Here is a 20,611-nt window from a genome sequence, read left to right on the forward strand (position 1 = left end):
GGTGTGTGGTGGTCCGGACGCCGAAGTGACGAGCTTTGTGGTGCATTCGACGTCTGCACCGTCTCCGGACTGACAGGGCCGAAGGTCCAATGAAATAACTCGACATATTGAGGTTGTCAAATCAAAGCCAAAGAGGAGGCGCTGTCCCGTCGTCGTCTGCATTACGTCATGCACAAACAGCTGGTCGTTGGCAAAAATCTGAAAAAATGTAGACCAGCACAGCGACTGAGAACTGCACCCGGGCTGTAGCCCCTCCACTAAATATTTTGCTTTTAACGATGTGGCAACTGGAGCGCCTGGGCTCAGGATGTAGCCCTCCGAGGCTCCTCTTGCTTGTTTACACCTATCTCTGCGCTCTTGGAGGTGAGTGGTTTCCGTTCAGTGTGTGTTGCTTTGATTCAGGGGGAGCTGTTCCTTTTGTCGGGGGTGCTGAAATCTCTCAGAAACCACCAGCAGCAGCAGCAGCAACAGCGGCAGCGGCAGCAGCGGCGATCGCATCCCGCTTCTGGTTTGAATTCAGTCCCATCCTAAACTAAACCTCCACAGCTGCCGCTTTTAGTCTCGGCCACCGACAAAACCGTTTTCTTGAGCAAAGACTGGCTTCAGTTACGTGACGCATGGGCAAGGTTGCTGCTAATTATGGCACGCAACACACTGACTTGACAGATGCTTCTATAGGTTGTAGGCTGCGATCCTAGGGGCTGAATGTATGGCCACAAGAAAACACACCGGGGCTGGACGCTTTCATTGTTGTTGCCTTTGGTTGCTTCTATGTTTGTTTGTCGTTGTTTTGCTTTGTTAAAGAAGGCAAAGACAAGTTAAGACACGTTGGCATAGTGCAGAAATATGTCCAGATTCATCGCACAATAAGGTGATTTTTAAGTCAAACCATGTTACTTCCTGTTTGTTTTTTTTAAATGTAGAAATTGAATACTGAATTCAAAACGAGCTGATTTAAATGGATAATTTGTATTTAAACCTCAAAAATCCCTTAAATTCTGTCTCCTTTTATCATAAAATGTGAGCAAAAAGTACAACAGTCTACTATCCTGTCTGTATATTTATTTTCTTTAAAAAAAAAAACATCCTATGTAGGCTGACATGCAGAGTGTTTTCCCCCTGTTTTTCACCAAGACATCTTTGCTGCTTCAAGACAAAGCCGTGAAGCAAAAAAAACCTCAGTGCTCAATTGTCTGACAGCGATGAATCCATACCTACAGCACACACTGTACTGACTGTGGTCACAAAAGATCTTAAAGGTCTGTCTGAGGATGTTGCAGTCCCTTGACAGACTTGTTGCTGTTTTGCTCCATCAGTTTTTTGGTAAATCTTTGGACTTGGTTTGAAGATGAAGGCTCAGTTCATCACTTTACCCTGCTTTCTTGGGACATATATATTATGAGGAGGATATATTATAGTTGGGTTTATTCATGAGAAAATGTAGAGCTGGATGATTTTTTTTTTCATTAAATAATAGATGTTTATTTGACTGGTCATTGCCATGATGTTCAGCAGGAACAGTCAGTTTATCCACTCTTGACTGAATGTTGAATTGTGAATGTTTTATGTGTGACAGCTCTGGTGTCGACATCTGTGAGGTTGGTGGAAGGCTGTGTTTGATTTTTGAGGCGTTTGTTCTTGTTGGTGGGTGTGAGCAGGCTGAAGCAGAGGACAGAGTGTGTTGGACCAGGAATGGGAATTGATTGCTAATGGTAAAATTCTGTTGTTACAAATGGCTCCTCTTTTACAACAATTTTCTGTTTTAATTTTTTTTTTCTCAAGATTTTAAAATCCTACAAGATGATGAGTAATTTGAAAGGAGGCTTTACCTTTGCTGTTCCAAAAAATAAAGTTTAAAGATGATCCAGCTCAGCGTTCAAGGATAAATCTGTAGTTGAGATGACAAAAAGCAGGATTATGTCTATATTAAGCCTCTAACAGAGTAAAACAGTGGTTGGGAGGCGCTCATTGAAGAGATTACGGAATTCTGAACCGTGCTGTAAGAAATCCTATAAGCACTCCGCTGCCTTTATCTTCAAATGAAATGTCTTTATTTAGCTGGCAAACGAACAAGCATATTAAGATATTTTTGCATGTTTACACCTTCACATTATGTGCAGTTATGAGTGGGGTTGCTGGACTTGTGCTGTTTTTTGGATACACATTACATTTGCAAAATCGTATTTTCACATACAGGGGATGTGAAAATAGATATGGAAGTTTGTTATTCTGATTTTCAAATAATGGCCTGGTATGCGGATGTCAGTCAGGAGTTTAATTTGTCTCAACAACCTAAGGTGCTGAGATGTTTAAAATAAAGCCTGTCTTTTCAATTGAGTCTAACTGTATCCACCTATATGCATCTTATACATTACATAAAGTGAAATCTGGCAACATAAGGTTGTGACAGTTAACAGTGTAATGTACCCAATTTCAGAATAGTGACCACTTGACATAAATAGCAGTTAAAAGTATTTTTTGCACACCTGTATACAGACAGGAGACTGATGACAAAAAACAACAAAATGAATGCACTACACACTGTCAAATTTATTAACTGGCTACATTTTGCTACGTGATCTCTGTCATTTCGACATACCAACTGTAGCTGTTTAGTCCATGGGTCCCCAACTTTTTCTGTTTGTGACCTCTTAATACAAAACAACGTCCTCATGCAAATCCTACATGGTGCAGGTCTTTGAGTTGTGAGCAGATGAATAATTTGAATACTATTTGAATCATTTTTGTATGCTAAAGAGGCAAAACTACAAAAAATGCAAATATTTGAGAAAAGTCTGACAAATAAACATAATTTTATGTAGCAGGAATTTGATTTTCTCCGTTTTTCTACGTCTAGTAATCATCTCATAACCATCTTTGGGGGATCCTGACCCCCGGCTAGTTAACAGTGACTTTCTTGAACAATTTAAAGACTTGTTGAATAATGTAATCACCATTCATATCCAGTGTTAACTCCAGATGTGCAAAATCAGCTTCTGACTTTTCTTTTCAAACATCTGTCTGACCAAGAGGTAACTATTTTTTACAGTGAGTCATTAACTTTTAGTGGTCCCAGCCATAGCTAGTTTCATAGTAATCATAAAAGCAGTACATTTGGTGAGCTTACTGCAGGCCAGCAAGTTTATAGCACCTCAATCTGTGACAAATGACCAGTGACATATGACGAGTTCTCCAGCCTCAGTCACAGGTATCCATGCAATGAAAGGGCAAAGAAGAACTTTAAAGTAAAGAAGGCTCACTTAAAATGCAGATAGCAGACCAGAAGAAGGCTGGGAGCTTTGTATGGGTTTAGGCTTTAGCTCTTGACAGTAAGACTGCTTCATTCTTCTGAGTTTCTGCCTCCTTATTCTGCGCTTTTAGTATTCAAGATTGCCTCCATAGGTGAGAGCCAGCGTGAGCTTTGAGGACGGGTAATAGAGTGGGGGAGAGGAGCCGAGTGGAGCCATTTCTCTCTTTTTACTAACACACATTAGAACACACTGCACATTCAAGAAAACCTTTTCCTTCACGCATCCACGCCTCTGCGCCTTGTCACTGTAGAGGGTCACTTGGTTTTCTTTACTCCCTATCATCATCAAGGCGAAAAGCAGAAGCACTAGAAAAACATGCAGCTGCAAATGACAGCATTAGTACAGTGAGCTTGCTTAGTGTCTCTCGCTACAACTCTTAAATGAATTGGGCTCGTGCTGTTGTAGAGGCGCAGGCTTTTCATTGCATACTCAAAACAGTATTGTGAAATTTTGTACTACTTTTGCACAAATTGCAGGGGAGATAAATTATACCCTGAAAGAAAGAAAACAGGGAAAGACATCACCATAGGTATTCCAAGTACAGATGGAAGAAATGGTTACCATGCACAAACACAAAGGGAGTGTGCTACAAATGGAAAACATTCTCCTCCAGTGAACTATAAAGGTGCCTGCACATTTTTCCCATGTAAAACAGCTGCATTCTTTGTATCTATGATAACACTTATTGAAGAGATGCAATATGTTCTGTCAATGAACTGACTCGCACACACTTTCCCCCAGATTTTGCCCACCTGCTGGGTGTGCTCATTCGCCCAGCCCAGCTCATGTAGGTAATATGGCAGATTACACCTGTCACTTGTTCTGCAGCTTTTATATGCAGAGCCTTGGGTGGATGTAATCCAAGGATTTGACATTATGCAAGGCGTGAGTGAGTCTGCATACATGCATCTGCCTCAGCTGCTTTAAAAGGAGTTAAAGTCTAAGATTACATATTTAGATGATGTAGCTCTCTACAAGCAGTTTTAAGGGTTCGAGGAGAAGCTTTTCATTATGGACTTAAGACAGAGTGACTGCTTATGCCTCGGTTCCATTTACAAGAATCATAGTACTGCAAAATCAGAACTATTTCTACTTGGGATCCTGTCTTTAGAAGCAAAAGTCTTCATCATAACTCACATTAGTCACGCTAGCGGCATGGCTCTGGATGACAATGTGTCTACTGGTCGATCGGTCCAGCACTTTCAGACACTTTTGGTTCAGCATGTTCAGACTGAAATCTTTTGACATGTATTGGGTGTTTTGCCATGAAATTTCATACAGATACCATGGTCCCCAGAGGATGATTTCTAAAGACTTTATAGCTCACATTACTTTTTATCTAGCGCCACCAGTAGGTCAAATTTTTTCACTTACCTTGTGAAATATCTCAACATCTACTAGATGGATTGACACAAAATCTGGTACTTGCAATCATGGTCCCCAGACAATGAATGCTAATTACTTGATGATCCCCTCACTTTTCACTCATTGCCATCTTCAGGGCAAAATTTCAATTTATCCATTACTTTGGTTTATGACTAAATATCCTCAACCTCAGCCTTACTTTGCATCTCATGCAAATTAGCAAATGTTAGCATACTAACACACTAAACAAAGATGAAAATCAAGGTAAACATTAAACCAGCTAATAGATTGCATGTTAGCATTGCCATTGTGAATATTTCAGCATGCTAACATGTTAAACCAAAATGGTAAACATGGTTAACATTATACCATTAACATCAGCATATCACTGTGAGCATTTCAGCATGTTGACGTTAGCATATTTAGCTATGAAAGCAAAAATGTTGTTCCAAGATGCTTCCTCACAGCTGCTAGCATGGGTTTCTTTTTGTTTTCTTGATCAAATGTAGGTTACCCTGTAACTTTCTAAATGAGGATATCTCATGTGTTTCTCATGTTCATCCTCACAAATGTTCAGGGACACTGTCCTCTGGTTCTGCTCCCTACAGATTGCCTTTTTGTGACTGAATACTTCACCCGCACGCCTCGTAAACTGAATGCTTTCAACTCCTTCGCCAGTGTGGAACTGTTCCACTTCAATGTGCCTGATGACACCATGATGGCCGTATGGAACCTCATCACATTCAAGGAGCAAGGGGGCACATTTGGAGACAGCTGCCCAAACCGCAATGTGACTGTGTAAGACAATGAGTTTGTCACAACAACTTTCTCTTTTTCTGAAGTTGCTTGGGTTTAGCTTAAAGTGTCTCTTTTGGTTTTCTTTTGCTCAAGCTACATTGCTCCTTCAGTGGGGTACGAATAGATAATAATATGCATCTTATATACCTTACCTTTGGGAAAAAAGGTTATAGCAGCTGGTTAACCCTGAGCAGTGTCAGCTATTACTGGCAGCCTCGACATATGGAGAGACTACTGTAAAAGTAGTTAGATGCATTTAGCTTTTAATTTTTTGCCTGACTGTTTCTATCAGATTTGTTATCAGTGTTTGTCATGAAACCTGGTGTCTCAGGTGACTGTTCTGTGTTCCTGTGATGGTGTGAATGATGTGGTTATCACATTCAAATATGTAGGACTGGATATGATTATTAATGTTGTGGATTTGGATCCTTCAAATTTTAAATAGAAGAAGCCATCTGTGCTCATGTTGTCAGCTGTTCCTATGGATGAATTTCATATTTGGCAGATGCATCTGTTGTTTATGAAAATATTAGGCCATAACAGGGATTGGATTTTGGCTTTGTGATTAATAGGTACTTCAGGTCTGGGGCTCCACCAGTAATCAACCCCCTGTACACCCGCTTCCCTCGGGACACAGTTGTCCCAGGGTCCTTTGCTGTGACCCTGACCTGGACTCTTCCAAACCGTACAACAGGAGCATTCAATGTGACCAGCCCGCTCCCTGGAGACTGGTTCCTAGCAGCACATTTACCCAAGGATGAAGGCAAGATCTCAGTCAAGGTGAGTGTGGCCGTTTAGCACAAATGGACATTGGAATTGGTGGGTTGTTTTGGCGATGTAGTTGGTGCTAACATGGGGCATTGTGTTGTTTTGACACTGCACTAGACAGCAGACATTTTGACCTGTCATAGCAGGAAAAGCACAGGTGAAACAAATTTTAATAGCGTGTCCCAGTGATCCAGCAGGTACAACACCAGGACAAAGGAACACCTCATCTAATTGGAATGTGGTCATTTTGAATTTTGAATTGGCACTAAATGAAAAGTTATTTACATAAATGTCTAATCCAAATTTCATGGCAATAAATTTTCTTCTAGCATCTAGCTCTATATACATTATTATCTGTTGCACTACTTATCTGTATGTTACAGTGTTGTATGGTCCCTCAGATAAATAGATAGATAAAATCCAGTAGTTGTCACTCAAAACCACACGTCAATCAACCTCACAGTGGCACTAGTGTAAAAGTCAGTGGATCACATCATTGGGCTTCGTCCCCCTGAGGATCATGGATGTATGTGCAAAATGTTTTGACAGTCTATCCAATAGTTGTTGAGATATTTTGGTCAGGACCAAAGTGGTGGACATCTCTCATAAATGGAGACTGGTAAAAGAGAAGCTTATTTATGCTAATGTGTTATGTAATGCAAATTCAGTGAGATCTGCATCTAAAATATTCTCCTCATGGTTACTTAACTTCCCATCATGATAAAAAAAAATGATGTAAGAATTCGCTGGGATTAATATTCCAGTTTGTGCGGCAGAGTTTAAAGAAGCAGAACAGCGTCAGAGAGTTTTTCTTCATCTCATCATGTTCTCCTATTTGGCTGCATAAACACCTGCTGATTTCCATTTCAGGCAATTTATTTGTCGCTGGCATGGTGTTCAGTTGTGCTTCCTTTGTGGTTTCCACTGGCTGGCAAAAGTGCACCTGGAATACACAACAATCAGAAATATCATCAAAAGTTGCTATCAACATTGCATGTACAAAAGAATTGGTTTGCTCTGGGGGCACTGGGAATAGAGGCTGCTGTGGCTAAAATGTGATCTACTTCCAATGACACTGTATAGATGGAAATAACATACTTTTTCCAAATTCTGCTTTCTGAAGCAATTTTCTAGCATCCAAAATGTTTTCTGTTCAGAAAGGAAACATGGAAAGAAGCGTTGCAAGCTGAATGGAGCAACGCACACTGCATTTATAACAATCCCAGTTGAATTTAGAACACAGTATGTGACGATTTAGTGACAAAAAACAAAGAAGCAGTGATAAACTGTGTTATCTGTCAAACCCATAATCTCATGTACATTGACTTGCTGAAATTGCAATAAGGGTACGCCATGTTTTGTCCTTCCACAACAAAGAGTCTCTGTTCTCTGTATATAAGCACATGTATTTCAGGCTTATAATATATAATATATTAGCTTCCTTGGAATTATTTGACCTTTATATCTCTGTAAATTACTTTATTGTGTCTAAAAAGCAATATGCATACTGTCATACAAAGCTCAGTGTAAATGAGGAAACTGAAGGGAAATGATAAGAGTATAAGATATTAAATGTTGACCTGTTCATCGAACCATTTTACAGCGTTTGTTGGTACGACTTCATCAAAGTGTATGGCAACAAATTTATCTTGTATCTAAGTAACAGTGATGCTCATTAGTTTCAGGCTGTAATGACATGGTAATAAAAGCAAGGATTGTGGGGATTCACAGAAAAAAACTGAATCTTAATATAGTCGGTCACAATTTTGGAAGAGTAACTAATTTAATTAACAGCTTTCATTTCATTTACAATGGAAGAAATGTTCTTCATTCACTTTTATCTCACTTATCCATTATTTAAAAAGATGTTACTGGTTTATGATGATCATTAAAATCAGGGTTTGACATAATGGTTTGCCAGTATATATTAGCCTTTTATTAAATGCTGGATATTGGCCAGGCAGCGTTGTCTACTGTCAGTTCAATGGATCTCAGTTTAAAACTGCAAATATATAGCAACAATCTGTAAATTCAATTGTTCATATGTATGTATGTATGTATGTTTATTTCGTAAATTGGCATAATTCTTCATCCAAAGACCAAAAACACTAAATTATCCTAGCTCATTATGTATACTTTTACAATCTAATGTCGTCTAACATATTGTTCATGCAATACATCCTTCCTGTTTGAACCTTAAAGGTGTTTCTGTCTCATGAATTTATGTAAATGTGAGTATTGAAAAATATTAGAGGTGCAGTATACAACGGCACGAACTGCATACTCGAAAATTACCATAGAGTTCAATGGTGAACATAAGCTCTCAGAGGTTGCATTTATTGCAGGACTATTGCAATGGATTGCACTAAATTGTTCACGTGTGCCTAATAAACTAGAAACCTTCTCCAGAGTTTTTTTCCAAAAATTGCATAGTCTCGGGTCATAGGTCATCCTGACTGAAGGAGGTAAAATAATGCAATTAGTCAGGGTTTCAGTGGTGGTGGTGGTGGTGGTGGTGGTGGTGGGGGCTTTAGGAGGTTTAGTGGCTTTAGAGGAGTTTTAGAGGCTTTAGCACCCTGCCAAGACTGAAATTCTGGGGAAAATGAATTAATGCTTATATCTTTTTTGGCATGAAAATGGCAATATTTAAAAGTATTGAATACCATCAAAAGCTGTCTGCACTTACAGTGTAAAAACATTAGCTGTCAAAAACCCATATTGGTTGAGCCTTAATTAAAACACAACTTGCCCTACAAGACACATGTGCAGGTCCAACTGACAGGCCATAATAAATCAAAGGGTCACCTCAGCAGCTCCCGGACTAATGACATGCCACAGTAATTGTGGCTCAAGCAGGAGGGGTTAGTGATCAGTTGACAGGAATGAAGAACCTTGTTTGGCATTCACACCTGTCTTTTTGAATCAGGCACAGAATGCTCATGTTCTTTTTTAAAACAAATTTTACAGCAGATCATGTGTAGAAACAATACACGGCCTGCTGGCTCTAAGTCATTCTGTCTGCTTGGCTCATCTCACAGAGTAATGCACATCAAGAATTAATGGTTCAGAACAACACAAGTGAAATAGCGGGTGCATGTTACACTGTGTGGCAGGCAGAGGGAGGACAGAGTGATATTAATCCAGGAAGCTGACAGGCTTTATGCACACAGTCCATTAGGAATTTTCAGCCACTCTGAATGATATCTAATCTCCTCCTTACCAGCCTTTAAGAAATATTGGTGAGCTAACCACTGAAATACCATCTAAGCCACTGCTGTGATATCTTTCTAGGGTCTGTCTGAAGAATGCCAGTATTTGTTCCAACCTCAGCTCATTGTCCAGAGGCTAATTGGGATTTCAGTGCTCTATCCTGGATACTTCATCGACCAGATGATCCCCATCCACAACAGATCTGCACTTTATAAGTAAGTTTTCTAATTTAGCTTCCAAAACCTGAAAGTCAGAATGGATTGCCTTTGAAATTATGTACTCAATCTAATCTAAGAGGAAATAATTTTTTTTTTTTTTTTGCACAATCTATCTCTTCAGTTCACCTCCTCATCTGCCTCTTAAGTAATGATTTTCCTGGAGTGTTCTGCATAACCTTATATTGCATTTTCATTTTAAAAATATGCAATTTCCCAATGTGTGCTTGTTGTCTGAACAACCTTATTAACTTCCTCTCCTTGAAAAGTCACATCAGTCTTGTGAGCAGAGCAATATGATTTTTTTTTACAGATGCTATTTGCACCCAGGTGTATAACAATGCCAACAATGCTATATGCACTGTTGCTATATGCTATATGCTGATGCTATATCACAGCCAGTGTGGCTATTTTCACCCGGATGTATATAGCATGGCAGAGATAAACACTCAGGTGTCTATAGCCAACAGTGCTATTTGCACCCAGGATAGATAGCCAAAGTGGCTATTTACACCAGGGTTTTAGTGTCTCCTGGACCAATTCATTGAGTCACATGGGTGAAGATCTGGCAGAAAGACTTTCTAATGTGGTTAATGTTGTGAAAGAGTCTATTTCAACTCAAACCATGACTTTTTCCTAAACCTAACCAAGAAGTTTTGTTGCCTAAATCTAAGCAAACTGCATCTGAAAACTGAATATAATAATAACAATAAAAACAAGATAATAAATCAACAAAGTCTAAAAACAAATATGTGCTCAATGGCAGCAGACATGTACAATGCTACCTGGTGTATGGCGCTTATAAAGCAGTGCATTGCAACATTTTCCCCTGTCCTGGAAGCCATTTTTTAACGGCACAATAAACAAGCTGCTAAGGGAACCACTAGTTGTTCCACACAGGTGTAAATAGCTGAATAGCTGCCATGTAATTATTTTCACCCAGGTGCAAGTAGACATTTCTTTTTCCACGTTTATATTCATTTTTTCTTGATCTTTTTTTTTTTTTTTTTTTTTTTTTTTTTTTTTTTTTTTGCAAAAAAAATTAAATAAGGATAATCAAAATGTTAGTTGCTCAGTCAAATACTACATATTTACTTATGTAAGTTGTTGGAGGTATTTTCAATCTTTGTAGCACTATTTATTCAGATGAAACAGATAAAGAAAGATATGGGTTTACCTGCTAACATGAATGTAATTTATATAATAAATACTGTACAATACTGTTCTAAAGCATACTGGATAGTTTATAGCCTACAGCACATTGGTATTATTCCTGCCTAAAACATGTATCTGTGCGTGCCTATCTGTGTGTGTGTGTGTGTGTGTGTGTGTGTGTGTGTGTGTGCGTGTGTGTGTGTGTGTGTGTGTGTGTGTGCTTGTGCAGAGTGTTCATCCCCAATTATATATCAAAGGTGAAGGTTCAGCTGGTAAACTGCAGCACCAAGAACAAGAGTAGCGACAGTTGTCCCGTGGTGCTGAAGATAAGAGCGCGGGCGCCACCGGTGCATAACTCAAGTGCCCTCGACTGCAGGGAGTGGAACCCTTGTGAATTAGACACCCTCGTTCCTGCCTGGGAACAATGGTACTACATCCTGGTGGAGAGATATCTAAGTAACTCTGACGTCTACTTCCGCATCGGGGTGCAGGTCACAGGTGAGTGTGTTAATTTACTTTTTACCGTCCTAAAATAAAGCAGCAATACTCATTTTGTAGTTTTATTAGAATAACAAAGACTAAACACATTGAAAACAGCAATCAGCTAGTATTGATTAGACACTATCAGTCTGAACATGGAGGCAGAGGGCCTCATTTATTCATTTCAATCAGCTTGAAGAAGTAAAAGTTAGAAAAATATATAATTTAAAGTAAGCCAATGTAATGTTGGTTTAACAGCAGCCTTTCTAACAAAAATAGCTACACTATGTAACAGTGTAATGCGTAACATAAATACAAGCAAAGAAACATCAACCTTCAGCAAACTGACTCAGTAATGTCAGTGACACAATATCTAACTAAAGTTTGCAAGCGTTAACTAACATTAACCACCCTTAGCTACTGGTCATGCTCCAGGTTTTTCTAGGATCAGGGTACTGCCACTCCAATATATGTTTCACATTATTCATGATGTAGGTACTAACAGTAGAGACTATCTGTATACAGTGGTTTGCATGCATGAATACTAATATGCTACATACAGTAACATTGTTTACATAATACGAAGAAAGTATCAGAAATTGAAACTCTGATGTCTTCTTGGTGTTTCATAGTCTGTGATTCTGTTGATTGCTTAAGTGTGTTACTAATGCTTCTGTTCATTTACTGTTATTCTGATTTTTTAAAGCCAAGCACAATATTTTAGCACCCTGGTGGTTTCGCTTCTTGTCTTGAAAAAACTTGCAGCATTTTACTCACATCTCATCAGGGCTTTTCACACAGTGAGGAATAGGTTGTTGTGTAAATGAGTATTTTACCAATTTTATCAATTAAACAAAGTTATTTAATTGTTTATTAAAGGTAATGTGTTGGATTTCCCTCATTATTTTCAAATAAATTATGATAATATTTATTGCCACAGTCTTTTAGCTGTTTTAGTTGATTCCAGTGTTGTTCATTATTCTTCTTCCTGCTGCTTTTGAAGTGTAATTTAGACGATGCTGGGGTGGTTTCTGTGAACCTGAAAACTCATAAATTAGACTAAACAAAAGCTCGGAGTGGATTTTGGCAGCATATCATATCCAATATCCAAAATTATGCAGTCAAAGTATGAAGAATTTTGGCTTTCAGTTTGCAAAGGCACTGATGGAAAAAAATGAGAGATTGTTATAGGTGTAATGTTGTCTTTGCATCAAAGCAAAAAATAAATAAAAAATGCATCCAAGATGCTCACGCTTCTTACGGATACACGAGGCAGAAATTTTGGACCTGTGTTTTGAATGGAAAAGGGAGGCCAGACGCAGCTGGACCGTCAAGAGGCTTGTTCAAGAAAAGACCGGAGCTCAAACTGAGGTGATTCATGAGGGATTGCTAGGAGGCCAGTGATACCACGCTTAAGTGCTACATGCTGTTTTTGGGTTGTGGAGTGCCGAGATATTCTTTATGCTCACTCCGCAGGGATGGCTCACAAATCTGTGGGAAGTCCACTCCCATGTAGCAATCCCCTCCCTCTGTTTGACACTGTACAGTGCACTTTGTCACCATGGCAACACAGACACTAATTATTCACACTCTGTCTCTCCCTCTGCCTGCCAGGCAGATCTTACTTGACCTTTTGTGGATTTAAATTGAAGAACACCTCAGGTTGAGGGAAAAGATCATCTAGAGTGTTCACCTCCTCGTGCTTTCTTGCTATCATTCGTTATTGTTGTTATGAACAGTCGCAGAAATATGAGCCCTTATTCGAATTCAGTCCAATTTACAGGTATCAGGGTTGCGGGCTAAACAGAGAGTGGTGAAACTAGGAAGCACTTGATTATTTATTACTGTTGTTTATACAATATTTCCACTGCAGGTGTCTTTTCCCTGAATAGCTGATTGAGTGCTGAAGAATGCTTAGGAGTTTTGCTCTATATGAAACCATAAAGAATCCATTTCTATGGATTATGAATTGGTTAGTTATGAAACAGTATGTTTAAACAGCACCCTGCTCTGCCAGCCACCCACACATATACAGACAGTAACTGGTGCTATATATTTGGGTCTTTTATTTAACACAGATTTTACTTCTAGTTTCTACCAAACTTACATTTGCCTGGAAGCTGCAGTATTTGGTATTTTGGTATTTTTAGGAATGCTTCAGCTGTCTGAACGTACATGAAAATACTTCAAACCCTTTTCAGAGACAACACTATGCAAACGAGGCTGAGGCAGAAAAGCCTTTGAAATCCTTTACCCTTGGGGATTGGTGGTATTTGATGGTACTTTGCCAGTTGCCATCAATGACCATTTTGGAGAGAGTTGCTTTGTGTTGAGTGAATGCATACAGTTTGCAATTACTGTGAATCTTTGTCTCGTTAAAAAGCAATGTACAGTGCTGAACCTTGCTGTTTACATTATGGAAGCCAGCCAAAAGGGGATCATTTCAAACATTTACTGAAGACTGGGTAGCTTAGCATGCGTGATAAGGCAAGAAAAGCAACTGACTTGATTATTGCCTGTTTGTTTGAGATTTGCTGGGGATCGGTTGTTTGATTTCATGATAGAGATTATTACATTAAACAAGATGTCACAAGGTGCTTTTTTTTTTTTTTTTTTTTAATTTTTTAAACCTTCTGCAACAATCCAATGTTCAGCACATACAGGCATCAGTTTGACTGGTATCCTTTGGGAATTTGACATCCGTCTTTTCTGAACAGATTGCTCCAAGCCCAATTTGTCAAAGGACCAAGCGCAGCCCAGCTCCTCCATGAACATGCCTCAGTCTTTTGGAACAGCGATGGGGTTCTCCCTGTCTGAGACGCTCTCAGTGGCGACCCTGCCCAGCCTGACGCAGAACGCCAGTCACCTGCACACCTCGGAGGACAGCATCATTTACCTCGCCCCCACCGCCGGCACTAACAAGTGCTGGCCCATCCGCCCGACTCTGCGCAATGAGCTGGACACCTTCTCTGTGCACTTCTATGTCTTCTTTGGTCCGAACATATCGATTCCACCTGACAGGGCCGCCGTGTTCGCCATCAACCTGATGCCAGTTTTAGACAGTGGAGGAGTCCTCAACATGGAGCTCAAGCTCAACATGGTGAGTCCCTCAGATAAGGCAATGCCTGAAAATATCTAAGGTGTTTCTGATGCTGTTAATAGGTGGTTTACTTTTTACACAGGGAAACAGGGCTTTATTTTTAATTGTGAGCAATTAACACTTGCGCAATATGCTAATTGCTTCAGTTTGTGTTTCAAAAAATTAAGGACTGGTCAATAAAGTGTGAATGTTTGAAAAATTTAGAGGCATTGTTATAAGGTTAAGTAATTCATTCAAGAAAACGACAGCTAAAGGCTTCTTGAAGGAGACATTTGGTTCAATATGTTGGACAGGGCTCTGTTCCCACCTTCAGCCTTCAGATGCTGTGTGCGCTTTACTACTGCAAAGGATCAGACTGTAATCAAGAATGCAAATATGCACCAGTCAGTGAAGGGAAAATCCCCAGCTAGCAAGGGTGAATAATTGGGCTCACAGACAGCGTGGCTGTGCTGGCCTGCTAAATATGGATGCTCGTGTGGTTGCAGTCTTTGCTGTGGGAGCTGAAAAAGTTTGCAGTCAAACAGACGCCAATGTTTGGGAATGTGACATATGTCTCTAATTGAGAGTGAACAAAATGCAAAAATCAGCCAAGCAGGATTTGGTATGTCTTTGTTAAGCTGTCCTTTAGATAGTAATGTTATTAGGAATGCACCTGCAGTGGCTCTAGAGGTCTGCAGGGAGCCAGAAACTGGAGAGCTACAAGCTGGCAGATGGACTTTTAAACATTTTACTCCTAATAGAAAGCAAGCCAGCTAGTGTTGAAATAACTAGAGGATGAAGCATAAAAGCCTGGCAGATATCTTTGATTACTCAGTTCAAAGGAATATCCTGACATTTTGGGAAATATGCTTTTTTTTTTTTTTTTTGTCTTCCGGGGAGTTAGATTGATATCAGTTTCATCTCTGTCTGCATTTAGAAAAGATATTTGGTCAAGGGCATATTTTGCCTAAGGTACCTGTAGCTTAGCACAAAGGATGGAAACCGGAGGAAACAAGGAAAAATACGCCATTCCAACAACTAAAGTTAACAAAACAATCTTGCCATAAGGTCCTTTCAGCAGTTGTTTTAGAGTTTTCGATCAGAGTTGCCCAGTGGTCATAGAATCACAGATATTACAATTCCCATTATTCTAAGTACTCTAAGTACATCTCATTGATTCTTCCTTAAAAGGTGCGTTTGAAAGTTCATTCATGACCCTAGAAAAAGTAATGTGATATGATTGAAATCTCCAGAACAGCCAGTTGAGGTGAGATTGTTACTAATTACTGTGTCTGAATTTGTGTCTTGTTTGCCACCAAACTAGCCACCGATAAATCCACGAATCACCCGGGATCTGTTCAGACTTTGGACTTTGGAAGATGTGCGCAGCCAGTGTGAACAAGCATCTTCACATGGCTGCATGCGGTGAACCATGTGAAGAGCCTCAGTTATTGGTCACTGCAAAAAGCTTCAGTTCATAATCGAATTGCTGTAAACCCTTATCAGTTCAACTGTACTGCAAATAAAGCTCAATTAGATGATCAATTGATAGACAGAAAATTAATCAGCAGCTTTTTTTGTTTATCTTCTATGTCATTTTTAAACCAAAATATATCAAATTTACTTGTTTCACCTCACCTCACCTCTCACCTTCTTCTTTTTAAATGATATTATACTTTTTGGTCTACAAAACAAGACATTTGAATATAATGTCAGTTTAGGCTCGTTTCTTAACCATTTTCTGAGATTTTACACACAAAACGATAAATCAATTAATCGAGAACATAACGTCAGATTAATTGCTGATGAAAATAATACTTTGTTGTAGTCCTACATGTCAATATGACAGGTTTGAATTTGAGCAAATGCAGCTTCCTCCTGCTTCCGAATTGTGTGATAAGCTAAGGCTAAACACATCTTTTATCTCGACTCAACACACAGAGATGAAATTGATGATCGATCTTCTCATCTAATCCCCGGTGAGAAAGCAAACAGGCGCATTTCCCAAAATATCAGAGAAAAAACACAAATAGTTGACTTTTAAGGAAATTACAATTATTGACCGAGGAATTAATTTGATGGTTTATTGAGTGATTGCTGGGTTGATGTGGCGACATGGCGGGTTCACCTCATAAAAAGATCGTCCTGGGTTTGAAATGACAACCCTGGCAATGGCAACCTTTTTCTGCTGAGTTCTCATGTGTTCCTCATTTTGTACGTTTGCCCTCTGTTTGTACGTCTCCGTGTTAGCTCTGCTAAAGCGACTTGTCCTGGATGTTTCTCTGCCCCCGTGCATTGCTGGGATACGCCCTGACCCCTCCCACCCTCCTTTCCACGCCCCAGTACAGTGACAAGTGGGCTTAGTTGATTGATTTTAAATTGATGGATTCTGTAGATGTCAGAGACAGTATGCTGTGGTGAAAACCTGGTTGCTGTGATTGTTGCCACAAGAATGTATTCTTCAGAGAGACTGTCATTCTATATTATTCTATGGACAGATTTCTCCCCCCTCGGCGATGATCTGTCACTTGCTTGTCACAGGCGCAGAATCCAGTCAGCCACTGCCAGTGGGGGACTCTGGCAGATTTGCAGAGCTTAAGGAGACAATAGCTGGAGCTGCTTGTCTGCCTTGCATCACTCTCTGTGAAAGAGTGTGAATGGAATGCATATGTCTTTTATTTCCACTGATAGCTCAACTGGCAATGTATCCGTTTTCTTTAGGTAGGGCTCATGCAGAGAAAGAAATTGTGAGCAGTGTAATGAGCATTAGTCCTTGACATAATGTGGGTGTTGTTAACTTTGATATGTTGCACTTGTTTTTGCCAAAGTAATCCACCACTATCTTCTGGGTATCAGGGCCCAAAAGTGACATGGGAAATGACTAAATAAGTAAAAAAAAAAAAAAAATGAGCATGATACATTTAAATAAATGAATGAATAGAAATTAAATAAATATATAAATAAATAGGCAATGGCAATAAAAAAAATAAAAATAAAAATTCAAATGTAATATATAATATTTTTTATAATATTTATATTATAAATAAATACATGAATAAATAAATACTGAAAAAATGTTCTTTATTTATTTATTTCCCATTAATCTGTTTATCTATTATTTGTTTGGAAAAGTTTGTTCTTTTTAATTTATCATGCTCATTTATTATTATTATATTTGTTTCCAGTGTCACTTTTGGTCTCACATATCTTAGATGTTAAATTTGACTAGAAAATACTGAACTGAAGCCAAAAGAAAAAAACTAAGAAATGTTCATGTTAATTCATGTTTGCTGTTGCTAAGCAGCATTGGTATGTTTAGTGATGTTCCGAGGGTGAGATGCTTGTAAAACCTTTTTTATCTTAATCATAATGTCCAATTTCAGTCAAAATATGAGACGGTTTAATGTTTCATTGAACAAAAAGAAAACTCATCATGGAGTCTATTTTAATTAGTTTGGGCACTGGCCACATATAGTACATAGTGCCAACTTCATCCATGTTTTTGCATCAGTTGGCATTGTGTCCTGCTTGGCAAATGTCATCAGCATAACTCCTGGGAAATTCAGCAAATCAAAAGCCACACGAGGACACACCAGAGATGAACTGACATTCATCAAAAGTTCTTTCTATCTGAAGCAGAGGTGAAGTATCTGTGCTGTTGCAGAAATGTTTATTTATTTATTTATTTATTTTACAGTACTTTGCTTCAGTCACCTTGAGTACTGCATTGTTGGAAGACACTGCTCCTGATTGAATTATGCCTCTGCCACTCACATACCACAATCATAACTAACAGCTGCATAATGGATGAGGCATATAAATCACAATATTAAACGTGATTAATGTAGCGATGTTCACAACGATGTTACAAAGTGCTTTACAAGTAACAGCAATAAATAAAAGCCCAAACAAAATTAACATTAACATTCCAGACATGAATTTTAAATGGAGCACACACACACAAAACAAAAAACAGGCAAGCACAACAAGAACTGAACATACATTAAGAACAGTGCCCTGACAACAGAATTTTATTTTTAGAAGTGATAGAAATCCATTTCGAAGCACTGATTACTGGACAGCAAAGATGCAGGGTGCTGAGGAATGGTCAGCTTCCAGCTAGAGGGGAAATGATACGAGATGGAGCTGGACGACAGATTGAGCCTCGAATGTTATCAGCAAAATCTTAATATCTGACCTGACAGGCAGAGGGGAGTCGAAAACAAAGACATTTCCTGATTTTGACACCACGATGAATGGTTCAGATGACAGATCTGAGAAGGATCAAACATCACAAAATAATCATCTGCATCTTGAGAGCATCTTGTTTCCTTTATTTAATGTTTTTCCTGGTGAACCAGGTTGTTTATGGGCACATAACGTGCAGGGATCATTTGTCAAAGTGTTGACCATGGGATTGACTCTGGAAAATACATTGATTCCATTGGCTGCTTTCACTTTAACAATTAATGACTTTGAAAATGAACACACGGCGAGGTGCAGACCAGTGTGAGCTTCAATACAGGTGCATTAGAATCATTGTTAGTGACTATGCTTCATTGGTTTTTTACACATTTTCGGCTACATTGCCTTCATCACGGAGGTCACCACCTGTAAAGTACAAGAGGTGAGATGGGCAATTGCAAATATCTTACCTTTCAGAGGAGAGTGCGATTATGGCTGTAATCAAAAGAGCTAAAGACATAAGAATTACATTTTCAGGGTTGTGTTTGTTAATGTCATTTTGGGGAATTTCACTGTGGATTGAAATATAAATGTTTCTGGGATATATTGATCCTAATGATGTCATGAGAGGAATTATATACCATCATATTTTCAAAATTGAAACAAAATCCGGAGGAATCTTATTTCCATTTATTCAGTTTAATCGCTAAATGCAGAGGAAAACAAAGACCTATGTTGGTATTTTTATCAGTATTTTTCTTGTGTGCCAGGAAGAACATGTAATGAGATTTTCAGCCACAACACAAGAAATATTTTTCTTTGTTTCTTTTGTGTTTTCTTTTTCTGTTCAGTTTTCAAATAGGTGGTGTTTTCAAATAGATGTCGGTAGGCTAATTACACTGAGCAAAAAACCACAGTGAAGCCCCGAAAGGATTGCTGAATCATATAAGAGCTCTGTGGAGCTTTATCTGGGCCAGGGTGGTGGGTTGATTTTCTCAAAATCACATACTGTATCCTCTGAGTCATACAAACTTAATAATAAACAACAATATGTTGCTGTCACTTTCTGTGCTTGATTGTTTGTGCGGACAGATTATGGATTAATGAGCCCCTCGGCACAAACGTTTTCAAAACCCTCCTTATATGTAGCAGAAGTGTCTGTGTCTCTTGAACATTTTGAAGGTTAACCATACCTCTGCTGTAACCATACAGTGAGTGCTCTTATTGGTTAATAACTGCACCTGAACTTCAGCTTACTGTGTTTTGGTTATGCACTGTCTAGCTACATTCAGTAGAAGGAAATAAAAAAATAGAAGAAAGAAAGAAATAAATTCCAGATGCATTATGGGCAGATATCAAGTAAGGGACTCTTATTTGTATCAAGAGCAAAACAAGAATATGAATGTACAGCCATGCTGGTGGCTCTCTGAGGCAGTTGAGCAGGTATAATGTTTAGCATGTTCTCCATGTTTGTTTAGCATGTTAGCATGCAAACATTTGCTAATTTAAAAAGTACTGGACAAAATGACCTTGAATGTGTGTGCCAGGTTCCAACCTCGTGGTGCAACGAAGAATCTCAGGATCACCGAAGTCATTAGGATTCATCATCTGAGAACCTTGAAAATCTGTTGTAAATAGTAATCCATCCAAATTGGTGGACCAGCAGACTGTCAATCCCTTGCTCTCCAGCATGGCTAAGAATCTCTCTACTTTTGACAGAGCTCTTTGACTTACCAACCAGAAATGTTGATAACAGTCACATCGTATAGAGAGTGTGCTTTGGGCGCCTCCTGACCGATTTGCGTCCCCTTTGCCTGTATCCGGGGGGTCCGTTCGGTATTTTGTCCATGAGTGTTTCCTGCTTGATTCTTCATCTTCAAACTGTGGGGGAGAGCTGGGACAAAAGGGGGAAGGGACTGTCTTGAAATGCCAGTGGGCATGATTGAGTCTTACCACCAAGAGAGTGCAGGCCAGATGGTGAGTTTAGGAAGCTTGAAATCTCAGCACCTGGCAAAGTGTTTGTTGAGTTATTGCATTAATCAGCA

The 20,611-nt window shown here is 39.1% G+C and overlaps 1 protein-coding gene across 1 annotated transcript in view; it reads left to right on the top strand.

The window, feature by feature from the left end:
- Positions 1–286: 286 nt before the first annotated feature.
- tmem8b (transmembrane protein 8B) overlaps positions 287–20,611 on the top strand; it is a 40,158-nt gene continuing 19,833 nt past the window's right edge. Inside the window, exons 1-6 of the mRNA XM_022764802.1 lie at positions 287–363; positions 5,285–5,474; positions 6,047–6,254; positions 9,534–9,667; positions 11,052–11,320; positions 14,020–14,402. Of these exons, the coding sequence (XP_022620523.1) occupies positions 5,392–5,474; positions 6,047–6,254; positions 9,534–9,667; positions 11,052–11,320; positions 14,020–14,402 (1,077 nt within the window). The 5' untranslated portion in view covers positions 287–363; positions 5,285–5,391. The remainder of the gene's footprint in view (positions 364–5,284; positions 5,475–6,046; positions 6,255–9,533; positions 9,668–11,051; positions 11,321–14,019; positions 14,403–20,611) is intronic.

This window comes from Seriola dumerili, unplaced genomic scaffold (assembly GCF_002260705.1).
Source record: "Seriola dumerili isolate Sdu_G_001 unplaced genomic scaffold, Sdu_1.0 BDQW01000581.1, whole genome shotgun sequence".
NCBI classification, from domain to species: domain Eukaryota; kingdom Metazoa; phylum Chordata; class Actinopteri; order Carangiformes; family Carangidae; genus Seriola; species Seriola dumerili.